The 27,936-nt window shown below is 40.3% G+C and overlaps 1 protein-coding gene across 5 annotated transcripts in view; it reads left to right on the top strand.

Annotated features, from left to right (window-relative positions):
• The window catches only part of PARN (poly(A)-specific ribonuclease), a 169,680-nt gene that overhangs the window by 89,712 nt on the left and 52,032 nt on the right, over positions 1-27,936 (top strand). Inside the window, exon 22 of one of the 5 annotated variants that reach the window (XM_023508551.1) lies at positions 18,070-18,272. The exons of the other annotated variants lie outside the window; for them this stretch is intronic. Within the exon in view, the coding sequence (XP_023364319.1) occupies positions 18,070-18,074 (5 nt within the window). The 3' untranslated portion in view covers positions 18,075-18,272. Of the gene's footprint in view, positions 1-18,069; positions 18,273-27,936 lie in introns of those variants that run through there. 5 annotated transcript variants of the gene reach the window in all.

Genomic DNA, 27,936 nt, shown 5'->3' with positions numbered 1-27,936 from the left:
GCATCACAGCTCACAGCAACCTCCAACTCCTGGGCTCAAGCGAGTCTCCTGCCTCAGCCTCCCAAGTAGCTGGGACCACAGGTGCCCACCACAACATCCGGCTATTTTTAAGTTGTAGCCATCATTGTTGTTTGGCGGCCGGGCTGGATTCAAACCCACCACCTTGGGTGTATGTGGCTGGCACCTTAGCCACTTGAGCCACAGGCACCAAGCCAAACCTTTTGTTCTTTAATGATTAAAAATTTTTTTTCTAGGCTCAACACCTATAGCTCAGCAGCTTAGGTGCCAGCCACATACACCAGAGCTGGCAGATTTGAACCCAGCCTGGGCCTCCCAAACAACAATGGCAACTACAACAACAACAAAATAGCCAGGCATTGTGGTGGGTGCCTATAGTCCCAGCTACTTGGGAGGCTGAGGCAAGAGAATCACTTAAGCCCAAGAGTTTGAGGTTATTGTGAGCTATGACTCTACGACACTCTACTGAGGACAGCATAGTGAGACTCTCAAAATGAAGAAAAAAAAATTTTTTTCTGAGGTATTCACCACTATCAGTTGTATTTATCCTTGTATATTGCTACATACCTTATGTTTATGTGCTCAGTGTTCTTTATAGAAACACAGAGAATAGAATAATTAAGAAGGTATTTTACAGGATTTTTTAAAGGCAGGCTTTCATTTGTGACCTGCAGTGTTATTCTTTGCATAAATATTTGCCTGCCTGCTGTTGAAGGACTAAAGGACTAAATTTAGATGGAGAATAAAGATGCAATATTATCTTGTGATGCAGACAGTTGTGTAGACAACCAGTGGATCAGAGTGTGCTGAATGCTGTGATAAAGGGAAGTTGCTGGGGAGGGAGACTAGCTCAAACTGGCATAGAGATGGAGAAGAGGCCAGCAGGGAGGCTCCTGGAGGAGGTGGTACCTGTGCTTTTCCTCCATTAATGAGTTGGAGTTTGACTATCACAGGAAGTCTGAGAAAGCTTTGGTGAAGAGTGGGACCAGCATGTCCTTTGGTGTACCCAGAATGGAGCGTACATGCAGGGAGGTAACAGGAAGAGAAGTGAGGAGGCGGAAACACAGGTTCGGACCAGGCACAGAGGCCCACTTTGGGAGGCCAGCTAGGGAGGATCACTTGAGGCCAAGAGTTCAAGACCAGTCTAAGCAATATATGGAGACCCTCGGGTCTATAAAAAAATTTAAAAATTAGCTGAGCATGGTGGTACACATCTGTAGTCTCTGTTACTCAGGAGGCTGAGACAGGAGGACTGCTTGAGCCCAGGTGTCTGAGGTTTCAGTGATGTCACTGCACTCTAGCCTGGAAAACGATCCTGTCTTTGAAAACACACACACACACAAAGTAAGAATTTGATTCTTATCCTTTGTATAAGTCTTGCTGTCAGGTTGATTTAGGGTATGTTTCTTTTTGGTTAAAGCAAATTTTAAAATATTGCATCTAATCAGTTTCTTTGAAAAGTCTGGGGCATTTGAAAGAATTTCCAAGTATTAAATACCAAGTTGGTCAACCGAACAGGAAACTGCCCTGGGAAAACTTGGCTATTGTTCAGTGGCACCCCTGCTGGCACTCTTCTCCATGTATGTCAGTTGGCTTTGCAGCACAGAGTCAAAAATAGATGAAATAGATGGACATGTTCAAGTAGGTTCTATTTAGTTTTAAGTGTCTAAAGGGTTGGTCTTTGGATTTACTCAAGTTCCTAGCCTTCTTCAAGAGGCTGAGGCCAAATTGAATTTATCTGGGAACCTGCCATAATCTATAAATGCTACACAAGGTTATAAATGGGACATTAACTCCAAAAATCAGTGACCGTGCGTTTCAGTTCCTAATTTAGAGTTCATGAAAATTGTCCCTTGGCAAACAAGATTGCAAAAAATGGAAACCCTATTAGATAGATTCATCTTTTGACAAACATTTAACTGTTATTTACACAAATGGCGCTGGAGTGAGTCAAGTTAGGGAATGAGTGATTGAATGCAGATGGCAAGTGTTTTTGTGTTCAGAGGAAGAGGAGATGACTGAGTTAAAGTGTATCCTATAATGGTAATTTGTTTCACCCAGTAGACTTGACTTTTTAAAGTAGGGGCTACATCATAGTCATTATTTTACATCCTTGGGATTTGGAACAGTGCTATGCACAGAGCTGGGGAAGACTTTGAGGATAGGCCTTGATACAGTTGTCCTTGTGAGCTGGCAATTCTGGGGCAACAGAGAAGAGAAGAACTCCCCAACAGAGTTAGGGATGAAAATGGAGATTTATGACAGTGTTTTAAAACTGTGGGCCACATTCCCTCAATGGGTTGTGAAATCAGTTGTTGAGTGGTAATCAGCATTTTTTTAAAAAGGAAGAAATTAGAAAACATCAGAGTGTATCTTATATAATAGCGGTAAGTTTGGCTTTTTTAATGTAACTTTTTTTCAGCGTTAAATCTGTACATACAGATATGCATGTATGTTTACTAGATGGTAATAAAAATGTATTTTATTGGATCATGATCAATATTATCTGAACTCAGATAGTTTAGGAGAAAAGTAAAGTCTTCATTTAGGGAAGAATTATTCTCTTCCATGTGTGCAAAGCACTGTGGCAGGTGTTAGAAGGGGGAGGAGGAAGCTCTGCCACCTTAGGGACCTCTCAGGAATCATGTCACAGCATGTGGGAGAAGTGCTCATCCTTTCTTCACCCTTCCATGTCTATGGATGAGGAGGAAACTGCTTTTGTCCAGGAGGGGAACATTTGCAGTTGTAGCCTGGCCCCCTCTGCATCTCTACAGCTTGGTCCCCCATATTGGAGGAGAATGAATGGCTTGACTGACATGGTCAGTCAGAAGAGTCTCAGAAGAGGCTACACCCCAGGGCCCCTGGACAGTGCATGGAAGAAGGCAGCCTTGGAAACCATCTGCTAGAGCCTCTTTTTAAAATATTATGAAATTGATTTTGTAAAAAATTAAGGAATAGTTTGGAGCTCTGAGCTTCCTTGCCACTAGTTGTCAAGGCTCCTGACTAACGGGGTCTCATGGTCGTGATTTCCACAGGGGGCATCAGCCATAGTTCAGAGTCCCAGTTAGATCTCAGGCTCAGGTTCCATCTCCAATACTGTCTACCAAGGATTCCTATACTTTGGTAGGACATGAAGGTGATGGTAAATCTATTCCTGAACTTGTTAGAGCCCTAAGGGAGGGTGATGCTCCCTAACTGCTAACAGGTACCACTGGGGGATATGCTGGAAAGGCCAGACTCTGATTCTTAATCGCTACCCCAGCAGATTAGGGTTTTGTGAACAGCAGAGAGCCTTTTTACACACTAAGGGGACTGGGTGTGACTCTAAAGACTTGTTAAAGAACTTCCATGGGCATAATGGTTTCCAGTGAGAGGGGGCTGGGGGCGGCTGAAGTGTTTCCGTAAGTGACATGGCAACCACTAGTGACATACAGTGAAAATATTTTCTGTTCTTGGATTGGTTGATGAGAGTATTGTATTGCTACTGACATTGCTTGGGTTTTATAGAAACTAAGTTTTCTAGTTTGCCCCCCTTCTGGGTTACAAAACTTGAAATGCTTTTAGCTCCAGTGGTGACTTTACCGTGTCTTAATTCCATCTCACCAACCAGAAGATGGTGCTGTTGTGCTGGCAGCCAGTCTGCCTTCGACTTAAAGTAAAACTTGCCATCTAAATGTGCACTCATGCTAAGTAATGCAGATGGATTTAGCAGTTGGATTCAACAGTGGTCCCCCGCAGTGTGACAGCATCAAGACAGCACAGGGCAATCACAAGACCAAACCTTCAGTGTCTGGAGCTAGAGAAGCCTGACACAGGGGCCTTCTTGGGGTGCTTGTCAGGGCATTTTAGTGCTCAGAGCCCAGTGATGCACCTGAGGGAGTCGAGATGAAGACGATCCTTCAGTGCTGTTAGATCTGTGAGCAGGTGTCCATGATTTGGTTTAAACGAATAAAGGTAAGATAAATTTCTGTAAAGAGAAAACATTTTTTTCTTCTTTTCTCTTTGTAAAAGATCTTAGCGGCTCAGTGCCTATAGCTCAACCGGGTAAGGCGCCAGCCACGTACACCTAAGGTGGTGGGTTCGAATCCCCAGCCCAGACCCGCCAAACAACAATGACGGCTGCAACCAAAAAATAGCCGGGCGTTGTGGCGGGCGCCTGTGGTCCCAGCTACTTGGGAGGCGGAGGCAGGAGACTCGCTTGAGCCCAGGAGTTGGAGGTTGCTGTGAGCTGTAATGCCACGGCACTCTACCCAGGGGGACAGCTTGAGGCTCTGTCTCAAAAAAAAAAGATCTTAGCACACAGAAAAAAATTCATGAATCTGTTTTATAAGAAATACTTTATTATTAGTATGTAATTGCATTTTCAACTACTTAAAATACCCAATTAATCTCTAAAGTTGTTTTAACCACTTGAAGGAAATCTAGTTGGTATGATGGACTTGAAGGTGGTGGTTTTCTATTTAGCCTCTTGGGGCCTTTAGCTGTAAAATGGAAATAAGAAAATCCACTTCACAGGGCTTAGAAGAATTAAACAAGGTAATAAAAGTAAAGTTCTTGACACAATGCCTAGCACTATCTACTCAGTAATTGTCCTCCCTGCCTCCCAACCTCATCCTGTTCAGAAGTCCAGACACTGCTGCATCATGGCCCCTAAGTATAAAGCTCTCAGTCTTTGTAGGATCAGCTTGTAAAGTAGGTAGGACTACAAACATGGCCCTAAGTGACTTACAGGTAAAGTCTTCTTGTCTGTTCCTTTTGAACAAAAAACAAAAGCTGCTGCCAAAATAACTTCTAATTGTCTCTCCTTTTCTTTTTTGTGGCTTCCTCCAGCTGTGTAGCCATTCTGATTAATCTCTTACTAGTTCCCACTTGACTAGTTACTAGAGCTCCTTTATACAGTTGAGTGCTAATGCAGGGAAAGTGCCATGAACTTGACGACCGTGCTGAGGGAGGTGTGACACCCACCCCAGTGCACCACACACCCCTTTGCACTGCACACCCCAGCCCGCTGCACACTGCTGCCTCACTCCTCTGGCTGGATAGTTGTTCCATGGTCTGGTCTTGTTTGCCCTGCTTTCATCTGACTACTATGTTTGTGTGTCCTGCCTCACTCTGAGTGTCCTGCCCTACTATCTCAGATAGGTCATTCTTTTCACTGCATTGGTGGTCACAAAATACCGTATCAGTAGTAAGAGCTGGAAACTGACAAGTCTTAGACAACTTCAAACCAGGCTTCTTGAGTTTTCCAAATACTTGTCCATCTTTCAGAGGGGAAGGGGTCGTTTGCTTCCTTTCATAGTGAGCAGCCTTCTTCCCTTGGTGCGTTCACTTCCTCAGCTGTAGGGTCACATTTAGTAAGGATAGTTTAAGAACTTAATCCAGATGTTATTCTCAGAGATCTTCAAACAGAAATCTATCGTGAGATTTTCTGTGAGTCTCCTGGATAACTTCAAAGAAGCAGAAACAAGGAAATACTTCATTTAACCCCACCATGTTTTTGAGTAGCAATAGTAGTTTCTAGCATATGTATTTTAAAATCTGTCATTGTTCAAATCCTTCTTTTTAATGAAATTAGATCTCCCACCTCCATATTTCATAAGCTGTGTTGGGCTATATAATGTTTAAGGGAGATGTTCACCTTGACATACAAGTGAAGTAATAATTTCATTTTACGTGTATGACACTGCTTTTGTCTGGATAGAAAGATTTAATGGATCTGAATGAGGAAAGATAAAAACAGCAAGCTTTGAGTGGCACTGATGACTATTTTGTTAACATTAACTACTTCGAGAAAATTTTATAAGCATTTGGTAGCTCAGAGACATTGTAATCGAATGATGTTTAGGAAATCATATGTAAGTGTAGAAAATATTTTCAGTAAATTGTTTAACTAAATTTAAAAAACTTCCCCTAAATTTTCATTAGATTTCTAATTTTAGTTAAGGGAACATTTCTCCTCCTTGTCTTTTTCCCCTTTGAATGCTCACAAGCAGTTTGAAAAGATTATGCTAGAGTTTGATCTTCATCTACTTATCTTGATAAATCAAATACTCATAATGCTGCATTTTAGCAGCAGCAGTGAACAGCTGTCTCAAAGAGGGAAGACCTTTTTTGTAATTCATGTTCAGACAGGAAGGTATGCCTGGTAATGAATCTTGATTACCTAGAATGGACCAAAGGTATGATAACATACTAGTTTGCCTTCAGGCCTCAGCTCTTTGAGAGATCACCAATAAGGAAAAACAAAACAGAGTCAGATAATTGCCTTTGGAAAACAACAGTCATGAAATGTTTTAAGTGTCTTAGGCTAAGAAAAACGAAAGTTTTAGTGGAGCTCCCTGGTGAGAATCATCCAGTCTCGCACCACACGACAGTTCAGTCAACTGTGGACTGTGTGGGCCGTGGTTGTCCTGGGGATTATAGTACCATGTTTTTACCATACTACTTTTCTATGTTTAGATAAATTAGGTACACAAATACTAACCGTTGTGCTATCGTTGCCTACCATATTGAATACGGGAGTGGGCTGTTGAGTTCTGCAGCCTCAGCGTATGGGGAGCCCTCCCACCTGGGTTTGTTGTGCACACTTTGTGGTGTTGCCATAGCAAAGAAGTTCTCAGAAGGTCTCCCCTTCATTCAGCAACACATGACCGTACTTAGGTCCTGTTAGGACTTCCCCATCCCTGGGAATGTCCCTAATGCTTATATCATAGAAGTTACATGGGGCATGCGGGTTTTGTTTTCCTGCTGTGGTTGGCTGTTCTGTCCTTGATATTAAATGTCATAATGGTTCCATGTCCTTTTTTAGTCTTCAGCCTTTTCTGCATCTTCTCTCTCTCTACATATATACAGTAATAATTTCAGGTCAATAGACTTCTCTGTGCTCAGAGAAATGGGGCAGAAAGTGGAGATTGCTCTAATTTGCATCCCATCCCCCCTGTAGTTTCTGATTTTATTGCATTGTGTTAGAGAATGTGGTTAAGATAGTCTGCAGTATTTGTCAAGTCTTGCTTTATGACCTAGTCAGGTTTTGTAAATACTCTAAGTACATTTAAAAGTGTATTTTCTAAAGGTTAAGTATAGGGTTCTATGTGTTCAGTAGGTCAGACTTGTTAAAAAATATATAATCTGTATATTTATAATTATTTTTCTTTGCTTGATCTAAAAGTTTGTAATTGGGATATATATATAAATTCCTACTATGGTTGTGGTGTTGTTTTCTTTGTATTTCTGGCAGGTTTTGCTTTGCATACTTTACTGCTACGGTTCTAATGAGCGTTGTTGTGGTGTTTGTATTTTTATCCAGGACTCATTTTTGTCAGATAATTTAATAATACCTAGGGTTTTCCTTCCTGGTTAGTATTTGCCTGATATATCTCTTTTCCAGGCTTTTATTTTCGGTCTTTCTGAATTGGTTTAGATGTATCTTTTGTGAATAGCATGTACATGTAAATTTGCTTTTCTTCAATCTGAGAATGTCTCTTAAGTGGTGAATTCGGTCAGTTAATCTTTGTTTTTACCATGTGTTTTCATTTCTTTTTTTCTTAACTTCCGCTTGTGGAGCATGATTGAGGTGGGATTTCTCTACAGGCTTGGTTACCATTTCTCTGAGCCAGTCGGTGAGTTCTTCTGGTCCTGCCTTTTCTGTCAGGAAGGCAGTCCTTCCATATGCCCAGCTTTATGCAAGAGTCTTGTTCTACTTTCCTGTCCCACATAGCCCAAGGTCATGTCTGACTCTTTCTTTGGCCTCTGGACATTGGGGGCTGTACCTGGGTCCTCTCCTCTCCCCTCCCCAGGGCTGCCCCAGCCCACTCTTGCTCTTAAGCCCAGGTACTTAAGTTCTCTCTTGTTTCTGACATCTGAGATGTGTACATTAAGAAAACAAAAAAAGTCTAGTTATCCTTTATGTGACACTCCGATGCATCTCTAGTGGGAGGAGGCCCTGTGTTAGCTCAGTCTGCTGTCTCCCCTGCAGCCCAGTTCTGTTTGATTCTTGATGTGGTATGAATGAGGTCTGTGGCTAAAGATCTTCCTATGGTATTGGTGTATGAGCTTTTCTTGTTTTTACCTGCTGTGTTATGTTTAGCTTTGACTTAGTGCCTTTGTAATACAGTCAGGCATCGCTTAATGATGAGGAAATCTGTTGTTAGGTGACTTCATTGTGCTAACACCATGGAGTGTCCTTGCATAAAGCTAAACTGTGTGATACAGCCTTTTCCCTCAGGCTACAAACTTAGTTTGTTATTGTACTAAAAATTCTAGACAGTTGTAACACAGTTGTAAATATTGGTGTATCTAAACATATCTAACGGTAGAGCAAGTACAGTAAAAATGTGTATTTTAATCTTATGGGACCACTAGGGTATATGTGGTCTGTCACTGAAATGGCATTATGTGGTGCTGGACTGCGCTTAGTGGGTATTCCAAATGGAAAGCACAAGCCTTTCTCTATTGGTGTGAACTGATGCTCAGTGGTTCCGTGTTTGTTTAGTGATGTGTAAATCTTTACAGGTTTTACATGTCAGATGTTGGCTATGGTGAAGGACTGAGTAGTGGGGTCTGCAGGTCATAGCATTTTTTCGAAACCCTGGTTTGTATTTAGAGAACACTACGAGAGATTGAGTTTAGGATATGTTTGCTCTGTTACTGTTTGAAGTCCTAATCCCCATGAGTGTGACAATCCTGAGGTAGCCAAAATCTGGCTCCTCTCTTAACCAATGGGTAGGCCTAATCTTAATTAATTACTTTGAAGAAAAAAATGAAAGGAACTTATTTTATTGTCTGTTAGGTACTCCTACTTTGTTTTTCAAATGAAAAAGAAAAGGGACAAGTTAGGTTTTCCAAAGTATATGTTATAACAACTCTTCATGACACTGAAAAGCAGTGAAAGTGAAAATGATGTTCTGGTGAATCTTTCACCTTATTAAGCTATTTGGAGAAACTGGCCTAGAAAATTAAAGGATAAAGCATTGTGGCACAGTTATTCAGCCCCCACAGGGGCAAATACATTGGTTGAGGTGACAGGAATCTCCTCAGTGCTCCGAGCTATGGGTTGGGGAAAGGGAGAGCCAGCCTGCAGTCAGGCAGTTGGTGTAGGTGAACTTTTTATTCCAGAAAAATTTTCAAGGTACACCATAAAGAAGCTTATAGGCCAGGCTTAGTGGTTCATGCCTACAATACCAGCGTTTTGGGAAGCCAAGGTGTGGGGATCACTTGCATCTAGGAGTTTGAGACCAGCCTGGGCGACACAGTAAGACCCTGTCTAAAGTAAGAAAAATTAGCCAAACGTGGTGACACCTGTAGCTCCAGCTGTTCCAGAGGCTGAGGCAGAAAGATCACTTGAGCCCAGGCTACAGTGAGCTATGATTGTGCCACTGCACTCTGTCCTAAGTGATAGAGACCACATCTCTTACAAAAAAGGGTGGGGGGATATAACCACTCCTATACACTCACCTCTCTCCCCTTCAGTCACTATCATGACCAGTCCCGTTTCATCTCTACAAACATCTGCTCTCTCCATTTTTGTTTTATTTTGAAACATATTCTGGATCCACGTCATATTCCTTGGTAAATATTTATATAGTATCTCTCAAAAACAGATTCTTTGTTTCTTAATCTATAGGTTTGTCTGTCTGCCTGCCTGTTTTTCTCTCATTTGTTGAAGAAACAGGGTCATTTGTCCTATAGAATTTCCTGCAGTCTAGATGTAGTAACACAATCTAGATGTAGATTGATCCACACCCCACCCTCTGTGTTGCTTGATATAGTCTTCTGTCCTCCTTTTTCTTATGAACTGGTAGTTAAAACTAGAAATTTGATCTGAATAAGATTTGATTTGTTGAGGATATGAGACTGCGTCACAGGTGGTTTTGTATTCTTCGTCAGGATGCACATACAAGAGTATCCTCTCTGCTTAGTCTAGAACCATCACACTATTAGAGGCCACTGTGTCACCACAGTAATGCTAGTAATCCTAGCATTACTTTTTATTTGTTGGAACAAATCTGTAAAGGGAAACTTTAACTAAATCTGCTATTTGGTTGCATATGGTACAGGAAAAGCTGATTTTGTTTGATTCTTTCTTTTACTGCTTTTTTTTAAAGTTAAAAAAAAAAAAGCAGTAAAGGAAAGAATCCTTTCCTTTGATTTACTAGAACTGGGAATTTGGTGACCAGTCATTTAGAACCATTATGGATTTGGGGACATGACATAGAGACATTTATAATGTGACTTAGTTGCAGGCTTAACCCTTGCTGATGTTAAATTATTCCAGCTTTACAAATAAAACCTCTTTGGGTTGGCTAATGAGTCATTTGTTTGTTTGGGGGTTGTTTTGTTTTGGAGATAAACTTTTACTTTCTCACCTCAGCTACAGTACAGTGGCATCATCACTGCTCACTGTAACCAGAAACTCCTGCAATCAAGTGATCCTCTTGCCTAAGCCTCCCGAGTAGCTGTGATTACCGGTGTGTGCTACCCCTACTAGTTTTTCTATTTTTAGTAGAGACAAGGGTCTCACTCTTGCTTAGGCTGGTTTTAAATGCCTGAGCTCAGGTGATCCTCCCACCTAGGCCTCCCAAACTGCTGAATTACCAGTGTAGGCCACTGCATCTAACCTCTACTTTGCTTTGTTTTATCATTATTATTATTATTATTTTACAAGATTTTCAGATTACTTTGTAGTAGTACTGACACAGGAAAGTGACTCCCAATGCTGGGAGCTACTTTGCTCAAGAAAGAATTTAGGAACGAGCTAACAGTGTGAAAGCAGTTTTTATTCAGAAACTAGCAAGTGTACTTCATAGATGGAATAGAGCAGTGGTTCTTAACCTGTGGGTCATGACCCACAGGATCTGTATTAAAGGGCCGCAGCATTAGGAAGGTTGAGAACCACTGGAATAGAGGCTAGTAATTCTCTGAAGGAGAACTGGCCCTGTGGTTTCTTTCGCCCCACTATTTAAGCAATAGCTTAATTATAGGCTAAACAAGGGGAGTATTCTTTCCTGAGAAGAGACAGTGTTTTTCTGGAATTAAGAGTGATACCTTCCTTTTGACTACATATGGTCAAACAGGAAGTGTCACGCATCAGGTATATGATGGGAGGGGGAGGTTTCCTTAGAAACTGTTACAGTGGGCGGTGCCTGTGGCTCAAAGGAGTAGGGCACCGGCCCCATATACCGGAGGTGGTGGGTTCAAACCCAGCCACGGCCAAAAACTGCAAAAAAAAAAGAAACTGTTATAGTAACGGAGTGTGTAATGAAGCTGTAAAGTCAACAAGTGGTCAATTTCTCCATCATCTTGGCTCTTAATGGTTTGAAACTTGCCCTGCCTCCATCCTATTCTGATCAGGGTAGTTCGAAACTTTAAAGACTTCCTGACTCATTTAAACAATGCCTGTAGTAAAGCCCAAAGTGGTGTCCAGAACAGTGCCTGCCAATTCCCTGTCTCAGTACCACAGTAGTAGCACCGTTTGGGTTGAAAGTAGCACAGTATTGGATTTTGCTTTGCTAGCCCATCTGAATTGTTTTCTTTTATAGGAGAACTAAGCCCTTTTAAATTTATTGATACAGCCAATATGGTCTGCCTTGGTTCTGTCATCATTTTACATTACACACACACACACACACACTGGTCTTTTATGTGAATAGCCTTTCTCTATGTGTCTGTTTGATTTATTCTCTATCTCTTTAATTAGTGTTTTCTTTTTATTTATTGTTTTTGTGGGAGGTTTTTTAAGAGCAATTTAAATTTTTGTTCTAAGGGCTAGCATAGTATAATGCCACTATGTAACACATTAGCCACCTCCTTTTTTCATCATTCATTAGTTCCCTACCTGGAGAAATACTGAAACTAACAACCCTTCCCTTAACATCTGGTTTGTCTGGTTTGAGGCTGAGCACAGTGGTTCACACCTGTAATCCTAGCACTCTGGGAGGCCAGGGTGGGTGGATTGCTTGAGTTGAGGAGTTGGAGACCAGCCTGAGGCCACAGCAAGACTCCATCTCTAAAAAATACCTAGGTGTTATGGCGGGCACCTGTATGTAGTCCCAGCTACTCAGGAGACTGAGGCAAGAGGATGGCTTGAGCCCAAGAATTTGAGGTTGCTGTGAGCTGTGATGCAACAGCACTCTACAGGGACAACAAAATGAGACTGTTTCAAAAAAAAAAAAACAGTAACAAAAAAAAAACATACAGTTTGGAAAAATCTTATTTTATCTCTAGTTGTTCACTATAAGACAGTCAACAAGTATATTCTAGTTTTCATATGGCCTCCACATTCATAAGCTCCTTTTTTGGTAATTGCTACTTAACAAACCACCCCCAAATAGTGATTTAAAACAATATTGTTTGTCACAATCCTGTGGGTTGCCCAGATGGTTCTTCTGCTCTATGCCAGATGGCTGGGGTGGATCACCTCATCCATGGTCCTGCCTCTCAGCTAGGGTCTCTGGGGCATTTGGAGAAGAGGCCTCTCTCCGTATGGTCCATCATTCTATAGATGGGTAGCTAAGGCTTATCCCCATGGTGACCGAAAGGCTCCCAGAAGAGTAGAGGGCAGCACCCTTCAAGCCTCCGTGTTCATCTCGCTTGTTCACACACCTTCAGCACAGCAGGTCTTGTGGCCATCTACATTCAAGAGGTGAGTGGTAAATACCGCACCTCTTGATGGCAAGAGCAGAAAAGTCAAAATTGCCAAGGGGTGTGCATAAAAAGGAAGAAGTTTTGGCTGTTTTATAATCCACCACCATGACATAATACTTTTAACTGTCCACTTTAGTCATTGTCTCTTGGTTCCCTGCTATGACAAATATGGAAATTAACTGGCCTTAATTTCCATGTTTGGAATTTTTTTCCCTGCCTTTCCTCCTCTGCATTGGATTTAAAAAAATACCATTTCCTCCTCACATTACTAACTGTACGAGGTCAACACTCAAATTTATTCTACTCTTCTTTTGTGCCCTCTCCAGTCTGACCTTTTCTTTTTTAAATAATTACATTGCACCTACATTGTCAGAGCAAATAGCCATTATGTACTATATGTTCACCCTCCTAACCATCTGCTAGTCACAGCTTTACAAGTAAATAGACATCTAATTCTCACTGTCAGTGTGATGATGTTTCAAAATTGAGTTTGGTTATCTGGAGCTTATTCTCTGGTATATATTTTTAGGAAGAGTCATGGGGAAAATGTTCCCTGGGTTCTTGTATGTGATTTTGTCTACAGTTTTTATACTTATTTAAGTTTAGCTAGATGTAAAATTTTATGTAAAAGAACATTTCTTCTTTTGTCTTTTATCTTGAAGGCTGCTTCTCTCAGAGGCTTGACTCTATTCAACTGGCTCTTCTTTGCCCATCTTCTGTATGTGTCACCTTTTTTTTTTAATCACTTTTAATCTCTAAATTTCTTTGTGGTTTTAAGATTTTTCTGCCCTTTTTATCATCTATTTGAGGCATATTGTGTTTATTCATTCTTGTATTTTTTCTAGTTTATCCTTTGTTTGTAAAATGATTTTTTTTGTTTTATATCTAGTTCTGTTTTGAATTGTTTTCTTGAATATTGTTACCTCATTTCTGAGTTTTTCTAATTCTGACTTATGTTCTTTCGTATATCATATATCATTTTCTTAAACCTTTTGATTTGTTTTAAGATATTCAGCAGTTTACCTCCCCTTGGTGGGCATGTCTTTTGGCTTCATTGGTCACAGTAATGCTTTGTCTTCTTCTTTACAATAACTTCCTACTGGAATTTAAACACAGTCCTTTTCTGTTACTCCTTGTGATTGTATCTTCTTTTTAATATTAAAATCTTAGGAAACGTTAAATCGACAAAATATTTTCATGTGCAGGTATTCAAACTCACTTAACAGACCAGTGAAACTACAGTGAAACACACCTTAGAATTTGCTGCCTGAGATGGGTTTCGTGGGGTTTTTTGTTGTTGTTGTTGTTTTTGAGACAGAGTCTCACCATGTTGCCCTGGGTAGAGTGCTGTGGCTTCACAGCTCACAGCAACCTCAAACTCTTGAACTTAAGCAATTCTCTTGCCTCATCCTCCCAAGTAGCTGGGACTACAGGCACCTGCCATGACACCTGGCTATTATTTTTCTGTTGCAGTTGTCATTGTTGTTTTAGCTGGCCCAGGCCGGGTTCAAACCTGCCAGCTTTGGTATATGTGGCCGGCACCCTACCCACTGACCTATGTGTGCCTCTAGGTTTTGTGTTTTTATTCAAAGAAAAAGAAAGATGTTAGAAGCCAGGTTCAGTGGCACACACCTACAGACCCAACTGCTTGTGAAGCTCAGTTATGTAGATTGCCAGATCTTCAAGTATTCGCATGCATAGGTTCAAATTGAAATGCTCATAGCTGAATAATGAGTAGTAGGAGCAAGTATAGACAGCAGAACCTCCATAACTGGCCATCTCTTTGAGCTGACCTAATTTTCAGAGATCAGACATGCACCACATGTACATGTCAGTACATCAGGCCTTGTTCCTAATGTTGTACACCTCTGTATGTTGACCAGTTTGTTACAGTCCCTTGGGGGGGGGGGTATGGTTAACTTACAGAGGTTCTGCTATATTTTCAAATTTAGCCAAGAAATGAGTAACCAGTATGACAAGAGTAGGTTTGGTCTGAGAGAACAATCAGGAACAGGCAAGTGTTAATTTGTAAAGATAGAACCCTGTTTGTTCTGTGGGAAGTTACTTGATGAAAACTTAGCTTTACCTTGGCATCTGTGGTAATAACCAACAGCTTGATTTACCATAGCTTCCCTTTGCAGTTGTGTTTAAACAATACATCATCCTAGGGGGCAGTTCTCAACTTGTGGGTCATGCCCCTTTCTAACAATGAAAATACATCCTGCATATTAGATATTTACATTAAGATTCATAACAGTAGCAAAATTACAGTTATGAAGTAGCAACGAAAATAGTTTTATGTTTGGGAGTCACCACAACATGAGGAACTATATTAAAGGGTTGCAGCATTAGGAAGGCTGAGAACCACTGTCCTAGAGGCTTATTCCAGGCACGCGCCACTGCCGCTGCTGCTGCCTTTTCACTCCACTTGGTGTGACCTCTTCCTAGATAGTCAATGATTCCTACTTACTCACCTTGCCGTGGACACCATGGTCATGTGTTCGCCTCACCTCTCCCTTTAAAAGTGACTCTATGTCCCTGCCCTCTTCCTTGCCCTCTTAAGTTTTCCAGAGTGCTGATTTTTTGGTGTTTTTTTTTCTTTTTTTTTAGAAACACAGTCTCACTTTATCGCTCTTGGTAGAGCGCTGTGGCATCACAGCTCACAGCAAACTCCAGCTCTTGGGCTTAGGCCATTCTCTTGCCTCAGCCTCCCAAGTAGCTGGGACTACAAGTGCCCACCACAACGCCCAGCTATTTTTATGTTGCATTTTGGCCAAGGCCAGGTTTAAACCCACCACCCTTGGTATATGGGTCCAGCATCCTACTCACTGAGCCACAGGCACCGCCCAGGTGTTTCTTTTTGACCAAACCCTTTCTCCCACCAATGTCTACTTCTCTTTACTAGAATCTAAAGTCTATGACACATGTATTTGCCTGATGCCTAGAACAATCCCTAAAGCACACTAGGCACTCACATGTTTATGGCATGAATGCCTGTGTGCTGGGCGCTGCACTGGGTGCCAAGAATGTAGTGGTGTACAAAACAGACGCACCGCCTCCCCCCATGGAGTTTATAGTCTAGTGGAAGTGACAGAAGGAGGTCCAGCAAAGTGCAGAAAGTGCTGTGTGAGAGGGCAGAACAGGGAAATGAACCTAGAGGAGGGCTTCTCTCAGGAGAGTTTGGTGCTGAGAAGTAAAAGAATCTTCAGTATGAGCTTTGATGAGGAGTGCTCCAGCAAGATGGAGCACCTTTTCCAGAGTCTCGAATAGAAGACAGCTGCACTGCTGTGTGGGGACTGGGAGAGAGAGCTGGAAAGGTGGGAGGCAGGCTGGGCACATCCTGCAGGATCTTGCAGCCCAGTTGCAAATTGTGTTCTTAGTGAACCAGTTCACAGCCATATAGGCAACATGTACTCAGAAAATATGGTATATCATAATATGTCTAATAAATACAGGATTGATTGTACAAGACACCCAGCCTAGAACTGTAACAATTAATGGCAGAATCCATTGGTGACAGCCACGAGAGGTCAAAGCATAACTCAGATAAAACAAATACATGTAGATAGTTCGTATTTGCATTATATATTAGCAGATTATAATACTTGAATGTTTTTGTTTATAATGGTACACTTTATTTGCTGAAGTTTTAAAAATATTTTTTAAGTGCTCTTGGAACAAAAGCATTTATTTGAGTTGTAAGATTGAAAAATAACAAAAAAAACCCTTTTAAATGTGCAAGATGGCTGCTTTCATTGGTAGTTTCCCCTTCAAGGTCAAGTTTTATAGAAGTATGGATGAACAAGCATATCAGAGTAAGGCAGTAGGCATTTTGGGAGCCCCATAGTTCTTACTTTGATCAAGCCTATCAAGACTTTTTGAGCCTAGGTTTCCTCCTATATAAAACAAACCTGAAATAGTACTTTGCATATACATCTGTAGCAAGTCAGTGAGTTTCTTCCTCACAGAGGCACCATTCTCACTGGCTTCTATAGCTTGGGCCTCCTAGAGTCCACCCCAGGGTGGGTAGAATGATAATTAATTATCAGCACAACACTTAGCACAGACCTGGTACTTAAGGAACACATAAAAAAATGGTAGTAAGAAAAAAAAAATGGTAGTTCTGGGCAGCATCTGTGGCTCGTAGGTTAGGGCATCGGCCCCATATGCCAGAGGTAGTAGGTTCAAACCCAGCCCCTGCCAAAAACTGCAAAAAAAAAAAAAAAAAGAAAGAAAAGAAACAAACAAACAAACAAAAAATGTTCAAAAAAATGGTAGTTCTTACACAGTGGAAGATAAAAAGTAAAATCTTTTTACTTTTTACTGTTTTTTTATACAACTAATGCCTTTTTGATTTGTGCTTTCCAGAAGAAATGGGAAAATCACTTTATTACTAGACCTTAAAGACTTATCAGAATTACTCACATTTGACCTTAGATACATGGATCTGTACTTGAATCTGCTTAACCTAATAATTCAGAAGTCAAGGGAGAGCCCAACATATCTGAGTCTTATATTTTTGTCATAATTTCAGCTCGTTGATTCAAGCTTATAATATGTGTGATGTATTGTTTATTAGCTGTTCTCTGACTAGCATAGGAATTCACCTGCTACTTGAACACTTCTCAAGTAATTTTTTCTTTAATGAGCCCTCAAATAGGATGTGGCTTGAGGTTTCTCAGCATTGGGAATAGATTCATGTTAGTCTTATCTACACTCTCTGTCCCTGTCCTTTGTGAACATCATTGTTTTCTGTGCCAGGTATAGACTGTGTCCATAGAGCAGGCCAGGCTGTCTTATCCTTGATCTTTAAAAGATAATGGAACCTTGACCTGATCATCCTATGTCAATTCATGGAGATAAGTAAACTATGGCTTTAGGGTTTGAGCTAGCAGTGGATTTTTTATTTTGTTTTGTTCTATTTTTTAAATAAGGGAAGACTAATGTACAATTTAAAGGAAATATTTACAAAGCTGTGAGATAAATAGAAGAGTAAGAACTTGTGATCTGATTTTCTATATTTGTGAGACTCTTTAAAAGGAGAAATGATCCAGAATCTATTGTTACTGAGGGATCTCATGGTTAGGTGGCATTCTGAACTTCTGACATTGGTGAATGCTTTTTTTTTTTTTAGGGTTTGAGCTAGCAGTGGACTTTTTATTTTGATAAATAGAAGAATAAGAACTTGTGATCTGATTTTCTATATTTGTGAGACTCCTTAAAAGGAGAAATGATCCAGAATCTATTGTTATTGAGGGATCTCATGGTTAGGTGGCATTCTGAACTTCTGACATTGGTGAATACTTTTTCTCTGTGATTCAGTTCTTTTCTGAAAAGAAGATGTGGCTCAGAAACATTTTTGCTGTTTTTATAGGTATCTGTTCTTCTTTTGTCTTGTCTTTCCTCCAGTTTAGCATAACAGAAGAGTAAGCCTGGCTAGATGATAAGGATTGTCTGCATGGCAGAGTCCAACACGATGTCACAAAGATGGTGGTGGCAGGACATCTGCTGGCTTGTGCCTCCGCTGTTTGCAGTCGAGGGCTGGAACACAGAGACCTAGGCTTAAAACATAGTGCCCTGGCATGGGCTTTGGAAAAGCAGAATGATGGATTAAGAAATTAAGTCCAACTGAAGGTTTGGGTTTCCTTATTTGTAATGTTAACTAAGTAATTGTTTTCTTTCTCTTTAAGCCTGTGATTTCAGTTCTTTTTTATATCATAAAAGTCAATCTTCTTTTTTTTTCTACACAGACATGGCAGAATTTATTGAGTATTAACATTTAAATGGTTACCATTTAATTAACGAATGGTAACCTTGCTTAAAGTGCATAGAATTGTAGTATGATTTTTAAAGTATTTAAAAAGAAATTATACTGAAAGATAAAGTCAATCTTCTTTACTTGTGATTTAAAAAACCAAAATTTTTTTCTCTCGGCGCCTGTGGCTCAAGCAGCTAAGGTGCCAGCCATGTACACCTAAGGTGGCAGGTTCAAATCCCCAGCCCGGGCCTGCCAAACAACAATGATGGCTGCAACCAAAAAATGGCCAGGCGTTGTGGCGGGCACCTGTGGTCCCAGCTACTTGGGAGGCTGAGGCAGGAGACTCACTTGAGCCCAGGAGTTGGAGGTTGCTGTGAGCGTGATGCCATGGCACTCTACCCAGGGGGATAGCTTGAGGCTCCATCTCAAAAAAAAAAAAAACCAAATTTTTATAAAGCCCTCATTTGTGGTTTAATATAGGCATTTAATTATCCCTAAGTAAAAGGCTTTCCCAGCCTTCATTTTTTTTTTCCCCTAGGCTTTGCGAAAGTGATAGAGAAATATACTACGTGGTAAGGTGGATATCATATATATATTGATTAAAGAGCTACCCTAGATGGCAGTGTACAATTTAGGAGAATATGTAGTTTTCTTCAGTTTTTCTTAAAATTTGTTTGGTGAAATTCATCCCCTCAGACTTTGAAAATGATCGTGACCTTTTCCGTTTCCTCACAAGTGAATGTATTCCCCTAACCTCTGCTGTTTTTTCTGTCTTGTGAGGTGAGTCTCAAGCTGCAAAGATGCTTGAGATGAGCTGGCAGCAACACCCAGTAGATTAAGTGAGTTACTCCTTGGTATTCTAAGAATCGCTCTGAATAGAACATTTCCACCAACTGTTTTTATTATTTTTTGTTGGAATGCTTTTGTTTGTTTATTTGTCCTGCTGAGAATTTAGAACTCTCCCCTGAAAGACAGCTGTTAGAAATATGTCAGCAGAAGTAGAGCCAGTCTAGCCTCACAGTTTTGATTTTTGTGTCTACTCTGGTGAGTTGTAAAACCTGTTTAGTAAGGGCCAAAATTAGTAACAAGGACACTTAACCATTATCTTCCTTCTCCATTAAAAGAGATTTAGTGGCAACATGTTTATTCCTTCAGGAATAAAAAAGATATACAGAAACCTCTCCAAGGGTCAGGGAATTTATATTTACAGGTTTTTACCTACAACAGCAGCTTCCCTAGTTTTCCCTTTTCCTCCAGCTGCTGTGATCTCTGAGCCTGTTTCAGTACATTTTGGCCCTAATACTTGTCTGTTATAGTTAATATAAATAAAAGCATTTTTCAGGTGCTCTTGGGTATTGGTGGTACTTGACCCAGTATTAGAGATTTTTATTTGTGGAGTTTCAGTGATGATGAGGATTTGTTTGTTTCTTTCCTCTTTCTCTGTTGCCCAGGCTGGAGTACAGTAGCCAGATCACAGTTCACAGTGATCTCAAACTCCTGAGCTCAGGCAGGACCTGCCTTGGTCTTCTGAGTAGCTAGGACTACAGACATGTGCCACCACACCCAATTGTTAATTTTTAAATTTCTTTAGTAGAGTTGGGTCTCACTATTTTGTCCAGGCTGGTCTCAAACTCCTAGTCTTAAGTGAGTCTCACATCTCAACCTCCCCGAGTGGCTGGGGTCACATGTGTCAGCCACTGGACCTGCATCAGCTCATCTTCATAATCTGATCTTAGTTGGATCCCTGTCTTACATAATGGCTGTGATATACGGTTTTTTTAAATTATTTTTTATTAAATCATAACTTTGTACATTGATGCATTTATGGGGTTCAGGATACTGCTTCGATAAGGATATAGGGTTTTAAATTTGCATCCCTCAAAGGTCTTCTCACATGAAAATGGACTGATAATTAAACTGCTTTACCATTTTCAACAAAATTCCAAAATAAGCAGTTTATTGATAGATAAATCTATAGATTAAGAAATTACTAAATAATCATGCACTAAATCACATTTATAGAATACAAGTTTTTCTTCCCCTTCTCTCTGCTACCACTTCACTAACTCTTAAGTTCACTGTTTGTTCTTTCCATGAGGCTGGCTTGGTGATGTTGCCAGGGAGCATGCTGGGTAGATGGGTCATGATGGAATGCCATGACGGGGGCCGATGAGTGAGATCTAGCAAACAGGTCGGCAGCTTCTCAAACAAGCTATTTACCATTAGCATCTATCCACCATAACCTTGTAGGAGATATGCCTTTCTCATTGCAAAGGGCTGTCTTTCTTTGAGCAGTCAGTCTAAGTGGATAATGTCCCCAAAGTTTATTTAATTTCTCAGAATAATTTTACTTATGTCTCAATAATTTTACTTACAATTTAGCTACTTCTTTGGAAATTTTACCTTTTTAAAAAAAGTGTACCTTCTGGATTCTCAGGATAATTTTGTTAGTCTCAGAACAGTTTACTTTGAAGAGTAATTTTTAAATTCTGTCAGATGTTTAAATTGTCAACTTAAGATGTTGATTTGCATACATTCAGAAATGATAGAGATTTCTATTCAATATTTGATAACTCTGTTACCTTTAAGTCTATGTATAATTATAGATGAAATGAACTATAAAATTTTTGTTTAGCCAAGACTAGGGTTTTTGAGCTTGTGCTATATATTCAAAGATGAAACATACAAAATTCATTAAATAAAATATCAAAACTATTCCTACTCAAAGAAAATTTGATTTTTGCTGACATGAATTAATCCCTTTGAGTATAATAATAATATGTGCAAAGGGGTTCATAACCTTCCTTTCTAATTTTCAAGAACTTTGTCATACCAGGATGAGTTTTGCTTTGTTTTTAGTTATTACAGAATACTAACTCACTGTGGGACTATGAGCTTGTGCTACCCTGCACTCAACTTTCAGCTCATCTGCCCCCAACCTGCAGCTGGCAGGCTGCATGCAGATTATTTGAGGACTGTTTTGCCTATCTGTGATGTAGGATTTCTCAAAAAGTTTGCACCTTTTCTTTAGCTCATCAGCTTTGGTGTTTATGTACTTAATGTATGGCCCAAGACAACTGTTATTCATCCATTTTGTGGCAGAAAAGAAAAAAGGTTAGATACCCCTGATCTAATCAAATAATATTAACAAAAGGTTTTTGCTATGCCAGATTTTTTGCTGTCTGTTTAGAGACAGGTTCTTAGTCTGTCGCCCAAGCTTGGGTACAGTGTCACCACACAATGGTAGATCACTATAGCCTGGCCTCAAGACTTAACTTCCTAAGTAGCTGGGATTACAAGCGTGTGCCACTACACCTGGCTAATCTTTCTCATATTTTGTTGTTGATGTGGGATCTTGCTATTTTGCCCACGCTGGTCCGAAATTCCTGGCCTCAAGTGATTCTCTTGCGTTGAAATGCTGGATAACAGGCATGAGCCACTGCACACTGCCTTGTTTTTTATTTTTAAAAAGTATTTTTTTATGCAGTTATTTTATTTTATTTTATATTTTAGAGACAGAGTCTGTCTTTGGCGCCCTCAGTAGAGTGCTGTGGCATTACAGCTCACAGCAACCTCCGACTCCTGGGCTTAAGTGATTCTCTTGCCTCAGCCTCCAGAGTAGCTGGGACTACAGGCACCCACCACAACGCCCGGCTATTTTTTGTTGCAGTTTGGCTGGGACCAGGTTTGAACTTGCCACCCTTGGTATATGGGGCTGGCACCCTACTCACTGAGCCACAGGCACCACCCTTTAAAAAATATTTTTAAAAACAAATACATGTTCATGACATAAAATTTGAAAAACACACACAAATAAACATAATTATCCAGAAATAATTATGATAACATTCTGGTATATTTTCTTCCAGTATCTTGTTTCATTATTTTATATAAGTATCATTATACTGTAGATACTATTTAAAGTTTTACTTTTTTAATAGTTGTGAGAAATTTTCTGAAGTTGCTTAAACTCTTAGAAAACATGTTTTAGAGACAGGATCATACTTTGTCATCCAGGCTGGAGTGCAGTAATCCAATCATAATTCACTGTAACCTCAAACTTGTGGGTACAAGTGATTCTCCTGTCTCAGCCTCTTGAGTAACTGGGACCGCAGACATGAGCTACTACCCTTCACTCTTAATACTGTTTATGTTGCTATACCCTAGCTGTACATTTTTTCCATAGTAATAGCTATAAATTTATTGTTTTATAGTTCTGGTTTTGGTGTTCTGTTTAGAAGCATTAAGCATTTAATATGTTAGGAATGAGTTTTGTTCAAATGTCTATTTATCAGTCAGAGTTAGGGTGCCAGATTTCACTTAAAGTAACCGTATCCCAAATATTGTATGAAATGTATATATTTGTACTACAACATGATTTGTTATTTATCTGAAATTCAACTTGAACCATGTACCCTGTATTTTTATTTGTTAACTTTATCAGTAAGTCTTTCCCTGGCCACTTTTTTTTAAAACCACAACCCATGTCTCAGTGCTCCCTACTTTTTGTTTTCTCTATACCTCTATATGTACACTGTATATTTTACCTTTTTGTTTAGTGTCTGTATCCCACCACTAGAATATAAATCCATGAAGTTAGGCTTTTTATTTTAACTCATAAGTAAAAGTTGAGGTTTAACATACATATAGAAACTATATTGCTCACTGAATTATCCCAAAGTGAATATATCCAATCAGGAAGGTGAAGGCTTTTATTCTGAGTTATTCTCAATGCCTAAAATAGTAGGTATATAGTAGGTGATCAAACATTTATTGAATGAATCAATGATATAGCCTGTGAGATAGCCATTCAAGTTATATTTTCCAAACAACTAGCTAGAGAATTTTTTGATTATTTATTACATGGTCATTATCCTCCTGAAAGCATTTTTTACTTTTTAAGACACAGGGTCTTATGTTGCCAATGGCCTCAAACTCCTGGACTCAAGCAATCCTCCCCTCTCAGTGTCCCAGGTAGCAGGTGCACGCCACTGTGCCTGACTTAAAAGCATAATTTTAATGAATATGAGTAGCCTAACTTATAAAGCTCTTCCTCTGCTGTTGAACATTTGTTTGTGCTTTTTAAAATATATTTTCAGTTTTTAAAAGTTTTAACTTTTGTGCATTAAAAATTAGTCCTTATTTCAGATTGTTTTCATAGGATGATTTTCTTTTCTTTTTTTTGAGACAGAGCCTCAAGCTGTCCCCCTGGGTAGAGTGCCGTGGCATTACAGCTCACAGCAACCTCCAACTCCTGGGCTCAAGCGAGTCTCTTGCCTCCGCCTCCCAAGTAGCTGGGACCACAGGTGCCCGCCACAATGCCCGGCTATTTTTTGGTTTGGTTGCAGCCGTCATTGTTGTTTGGCGGGTCCAGGCTGGGGATTCGAACCCGCCACCTTAGGTGTACGTGGCTGGCGCCTTAGCCGGTTGAGCTATAGGTGCCGAGCCCATAGGATGATTTTCTAAAAGAAGTATTACTAGGTAAAAGGATATGATCCTATTGAAATCTCTTCTTGTTTACAAGGAACATTAACTGATAGATAGTCAGTGGACCTCTCTGCTAAAGAAGGTGTGCAGAAAGATTGTCAGCTTCCGGCCCTTTGCTCAGTGGCACGACAGTTTGTGCCCACAGAGTGGGTGGCCAGTGCTCACTGTCTGTTCTGAAACATCTTGGATTTGTATTCCAGTTCTTATACCAGCTGCTAGCCTCTGGGCAAGTCATTCAGCAGCTCTTCAGTTTTCTTTTTTACAAAGATAAGGGTAATGGAGCCTTCAGCACTGGCAGTGTGCATCATGTGTGTAGCCTTGGGAAATGGTAGCTGCAGTCTTAGTGTAGACAGCCTTCTTGTTCAAGCCTTGCCCAGTCAGTGTCCCAGACCATTTTTGGTAAATGAGTCAATTAATATAAGGATGACCACTTCACCTTGTCCAAGAAATTCTAATCAAGTGAATAAGGGGCAGGGCATGAATTTACAGGATAGGATTCCCAATTTTCTGTATGTCCACAGGTGTGTAGGGAAGGGAGCAATATCATAATCCCTTTCACACAGGAGACTTACTTGAACTATGATAGCATACCCTCCTAGCTTAGGCTGCCCAGTCTTTCCTTGCTTATACATGATACATCCATTTCTGTCATCTTTGCTGAAAAATAGAGATATTAAGTTGCCCTTTCTCACATGAGTCAGCTCTTTTCTAGATTGTTTCTAACCACAAAGAACTCCCAAGAACTCCCAGAGTGTCTTTGTGAATGTTGAGTACAAATTGACTTGTGTAGAGTAGTCTGTGTGGACATGACAACTCACCACCTTGCTGCCAAGACGAGAGGGGAGGCTCTTTTCTCCCCACTGATGTCATTTCACCAGAAAGGAGAATCAGTCGTTTCTTCAGCTAATATTTATGAGATGTCTCTTGGGAGGAGGGGATTCTCAGACGCCTTCTGAGCATCCCAAGCCTCCCAGGAGAGCACATAGCAGTGCTCATGGGTGCTGGCTCAGGAGTGGACCCTGAGTTCAGTTTCCCTAGAGCAGTGGTTCTCAACCTTCCTAGTGACACAACCTTTTAATACAGTTCCTCATGGTGTGGTGACCCCCAACCATAAAATTATTTTCGTTGCTACTTCATAACTGTCATTTTGCTACTGTTGTGAATCGTAATGTAAATATCTGATATGCAAGATGTATTTTCATTGTTACAAAGGGGTCACAACCCACAGGTTGAGAGTTGCTGCCCTAGAGTCATTTGTTTGATCTAACCAGCCTCACAAATTTTAAAACTTCTATAGTGCATCTATTTTATTTTAATACTAAACTGTTTTAAGTGACCAGATTAATTATTTACTTTTTCTTCCCTGATCTCCAGTAAAATCCATGCCCTGGTAAGTTAAGCCCTGGTTGTAATACAAGCACTGGGCTGCTGAGAAGGAGGATGAAGTGGCTATACTGGGTGCTCTCTCCTGGAGAGACCATTGTTAGTATGGAATGGCTGAAACACCTTCCTTGTCTTCAGGGAACCAGCGTGGGTGTGTACGATCAGAGGACAGGCACAAAGGCATAGATGTTTATTCACTGGGTACCAAGTACAGTTGCATGATAAGTTTAATAAACTTGTGTGAATTCAAATTTACTCTGTTTTGATAATTAGTTTTTTGGTAGCGAGACTGGTTCAGTTTGTCACTCCACTCAGTAAAATTATGTGTCCATGTGAGTTGGAGATGAAATGGGAGATGTGGGTCTGCATTTCCCGTATGAGTCTCAGTTCTCACAGTCCTCCTGCAGCTACCTGCTGATTAGAAACCATGTGTGGATGTGCTCGTCTGCTGACACAATGCTCGCACACAGACCACCTTCTTCCTCTGGTGTGTAGGAGAAGAAATAGCAGTGTGTCCCAGTGTTGGAGGGAGACCTGGTTATTACATTGGACTCAGTGAGAGATGCGTGTTGCTCTCCAAAGTGGCAAGTCCAGAAATAAGGTTTAAGAGTAATTTTGACTGAAGGCAGTTTTCAACTTTAGCCCCTCACAGTAGTGCTCTGCTCTCTGCAACTCTGCTCCCTAAGACTCTAAGTCTTACTTAGGTGCTTTCCCAAAGCCAGCAGTGGAAAGCATCAGCTCAAAGATCAGAAAATAGTTCAGGGAGGGTGACAGTCCAGTAATTCAGCTGTCTGCCCCTAGTATGCATTCTCTTCCACTGCACCATTCTGCCCATGCCGTGTTTGTTAAAATGTTTTAAATCCTGAAGTAGTCAAGAATAATTTTCTTGTTAAAAAAATAATCTAAACATTTAGTTAAGCCTGCTAAAGAGCTGAGCACAAGGTCTGCCTGTGCTCTTTCGGAAACAGCAGTAAATTATGGCTGCACTATGGCTTGAGTAGGTAACAGAACATACCCCATGGGTGTGAGTTTTGTGCCTTGTCTGTGACTTTCAGGTGCGTTCCATAGCCGCTTGCTAATGCATTCCCGGGAGAGCATGCTTGTGGAGAGAGAATGTGCAAGAGGTGGAGACCAGCTGTGTGCTAGGGGAACACATGACTCAGCATTCTAGCAAGCCGCCTGCCAGGCAATTCTCACTGTGACTGCCTAAATAGAACAGTGGCAGATTGCCTGGTAACCTGAGAGGTGGGTGGGGAGGGTCCTACCTACTTTACCAAAAAGCTTCCTATCAGCTGTTGATCACAGCAGGGTGGAGTGAGAGATTTGGCTCTGCTAGCTGACATTCTTTTTTATTTTTCATGCCTCTGCCTGCATTTTTACCTCTGCTGTTTCTTATTTATGTATTACTTAAAGGTGGAAGGTGAACAGTTGGCTGCATATTAAGTCCTCATTGGAATTAGTTACTGAAAACGTGTTGTTGTGGTTTTAATGTTAGTCAAAAATTTCATTTGCAGTTCAGACCGATAGACTGTTTCACTGCGTGCGCGTGTAGATGTGTATTATAGCAGAAGAGTTTGCAGCCATGTACCTCCTTGTGGATAATTTGGTTTTGGCAGAACAGCTCTGGATGTAGTTTTCTTCTTTTCCTATTGGTAGGGGTCCTAACTGCTACCACTGTCTGGCAGCTCTCTGGAAAACATGGTTTGTGAAGCTTTATCACTGGGTCCCACAGAAGTTGCTTTCAGTTACTTAACTTTTTTTTTCTTTAAAATCACAATATAATACTATGCAAAATCAGTATAAGTAAATTCATTCATTAAACATGCTTAAAATGAGACTTATATGTGTATTTGAAGCATTAGATATGGCACTTCTAGTTAGAATTCAAGTTTAAAGAATGGCAGTATTTCTCTAGGGAAAAAAAAGAGTACTTTTAAAAATCCTCTAGTATTCCTTTATCAATCAAAAAAATTCTTCGTTCTGCCACGTAATAGATACATGACTTTCAGAAGTTGTTCAGTTTTCTAATTTGTGCTGAGTATTTTGACATTGTAGGAAACCCTTAGGTGATTGGAAATTGTATGATAAAGTTATAAAACATTCGAAAGTACTTTAATATCACACTTGTCATTGTATTGATTACTTTAAAAAATCTTTTTAAATTTTTCAATTTTCTAGAGATAGTGTCTTGCTGTGTTTCTAGGGCTGGACTTGAACTCCCATCTCCGCCTCCTGAGTAGCTGGGACTATAGGCATGTATCACCTAACCCACCTTGTGTTTGTTTGTTACATATAAGTATAAATATTTTAGGCTTGACTTTAAAAAAATATCTAATGATTTGATTTTTCATTGGGTATCCAAATGAACAAAAAGATCTATGTTAATTTCTCCTTAAAATGTGGAAAACCAATGAATGTCTAGAACAATTTAGAGATTTGAATACCTTGAGGCATGAAACCTGAACAATGTCAGTATCACTTTTTAAAAAGAATTTCACAAACTCTTAACTTGTTATTTCCCTGAATTGTCAAGAGTTGCCACCTTCTGAAGCACTTACTCAGCAAAAGGAAAAGATCCTGTCACTCTCCCCGCTTCCTCCTCCCACCTCTGTCTTTAACTTCCCCTGTCCTCCTCCCCCCTTCTCCCC

The sequence above is a fragment of the Otolemur garnettii genome, unplaced genomic scaffold (assembly GCF_000181295.1).
Source record: "Otolemur garnettii isolate 467f Iridium unplaced genomic scaffold, OtoGar3 scaffold00257, whole genome shotgun sequence".
Taxonomy (NCBI): Eukaryota; Metazoa; Chordata; class Mammalia; order Primates; family Galagidae; genus Otolemur; species Otolemur garnettii.
Note: the sequence above shows the minus strand (reverse complement) of the source record. Positions and strands in the feature narration are given on the sequence as shown.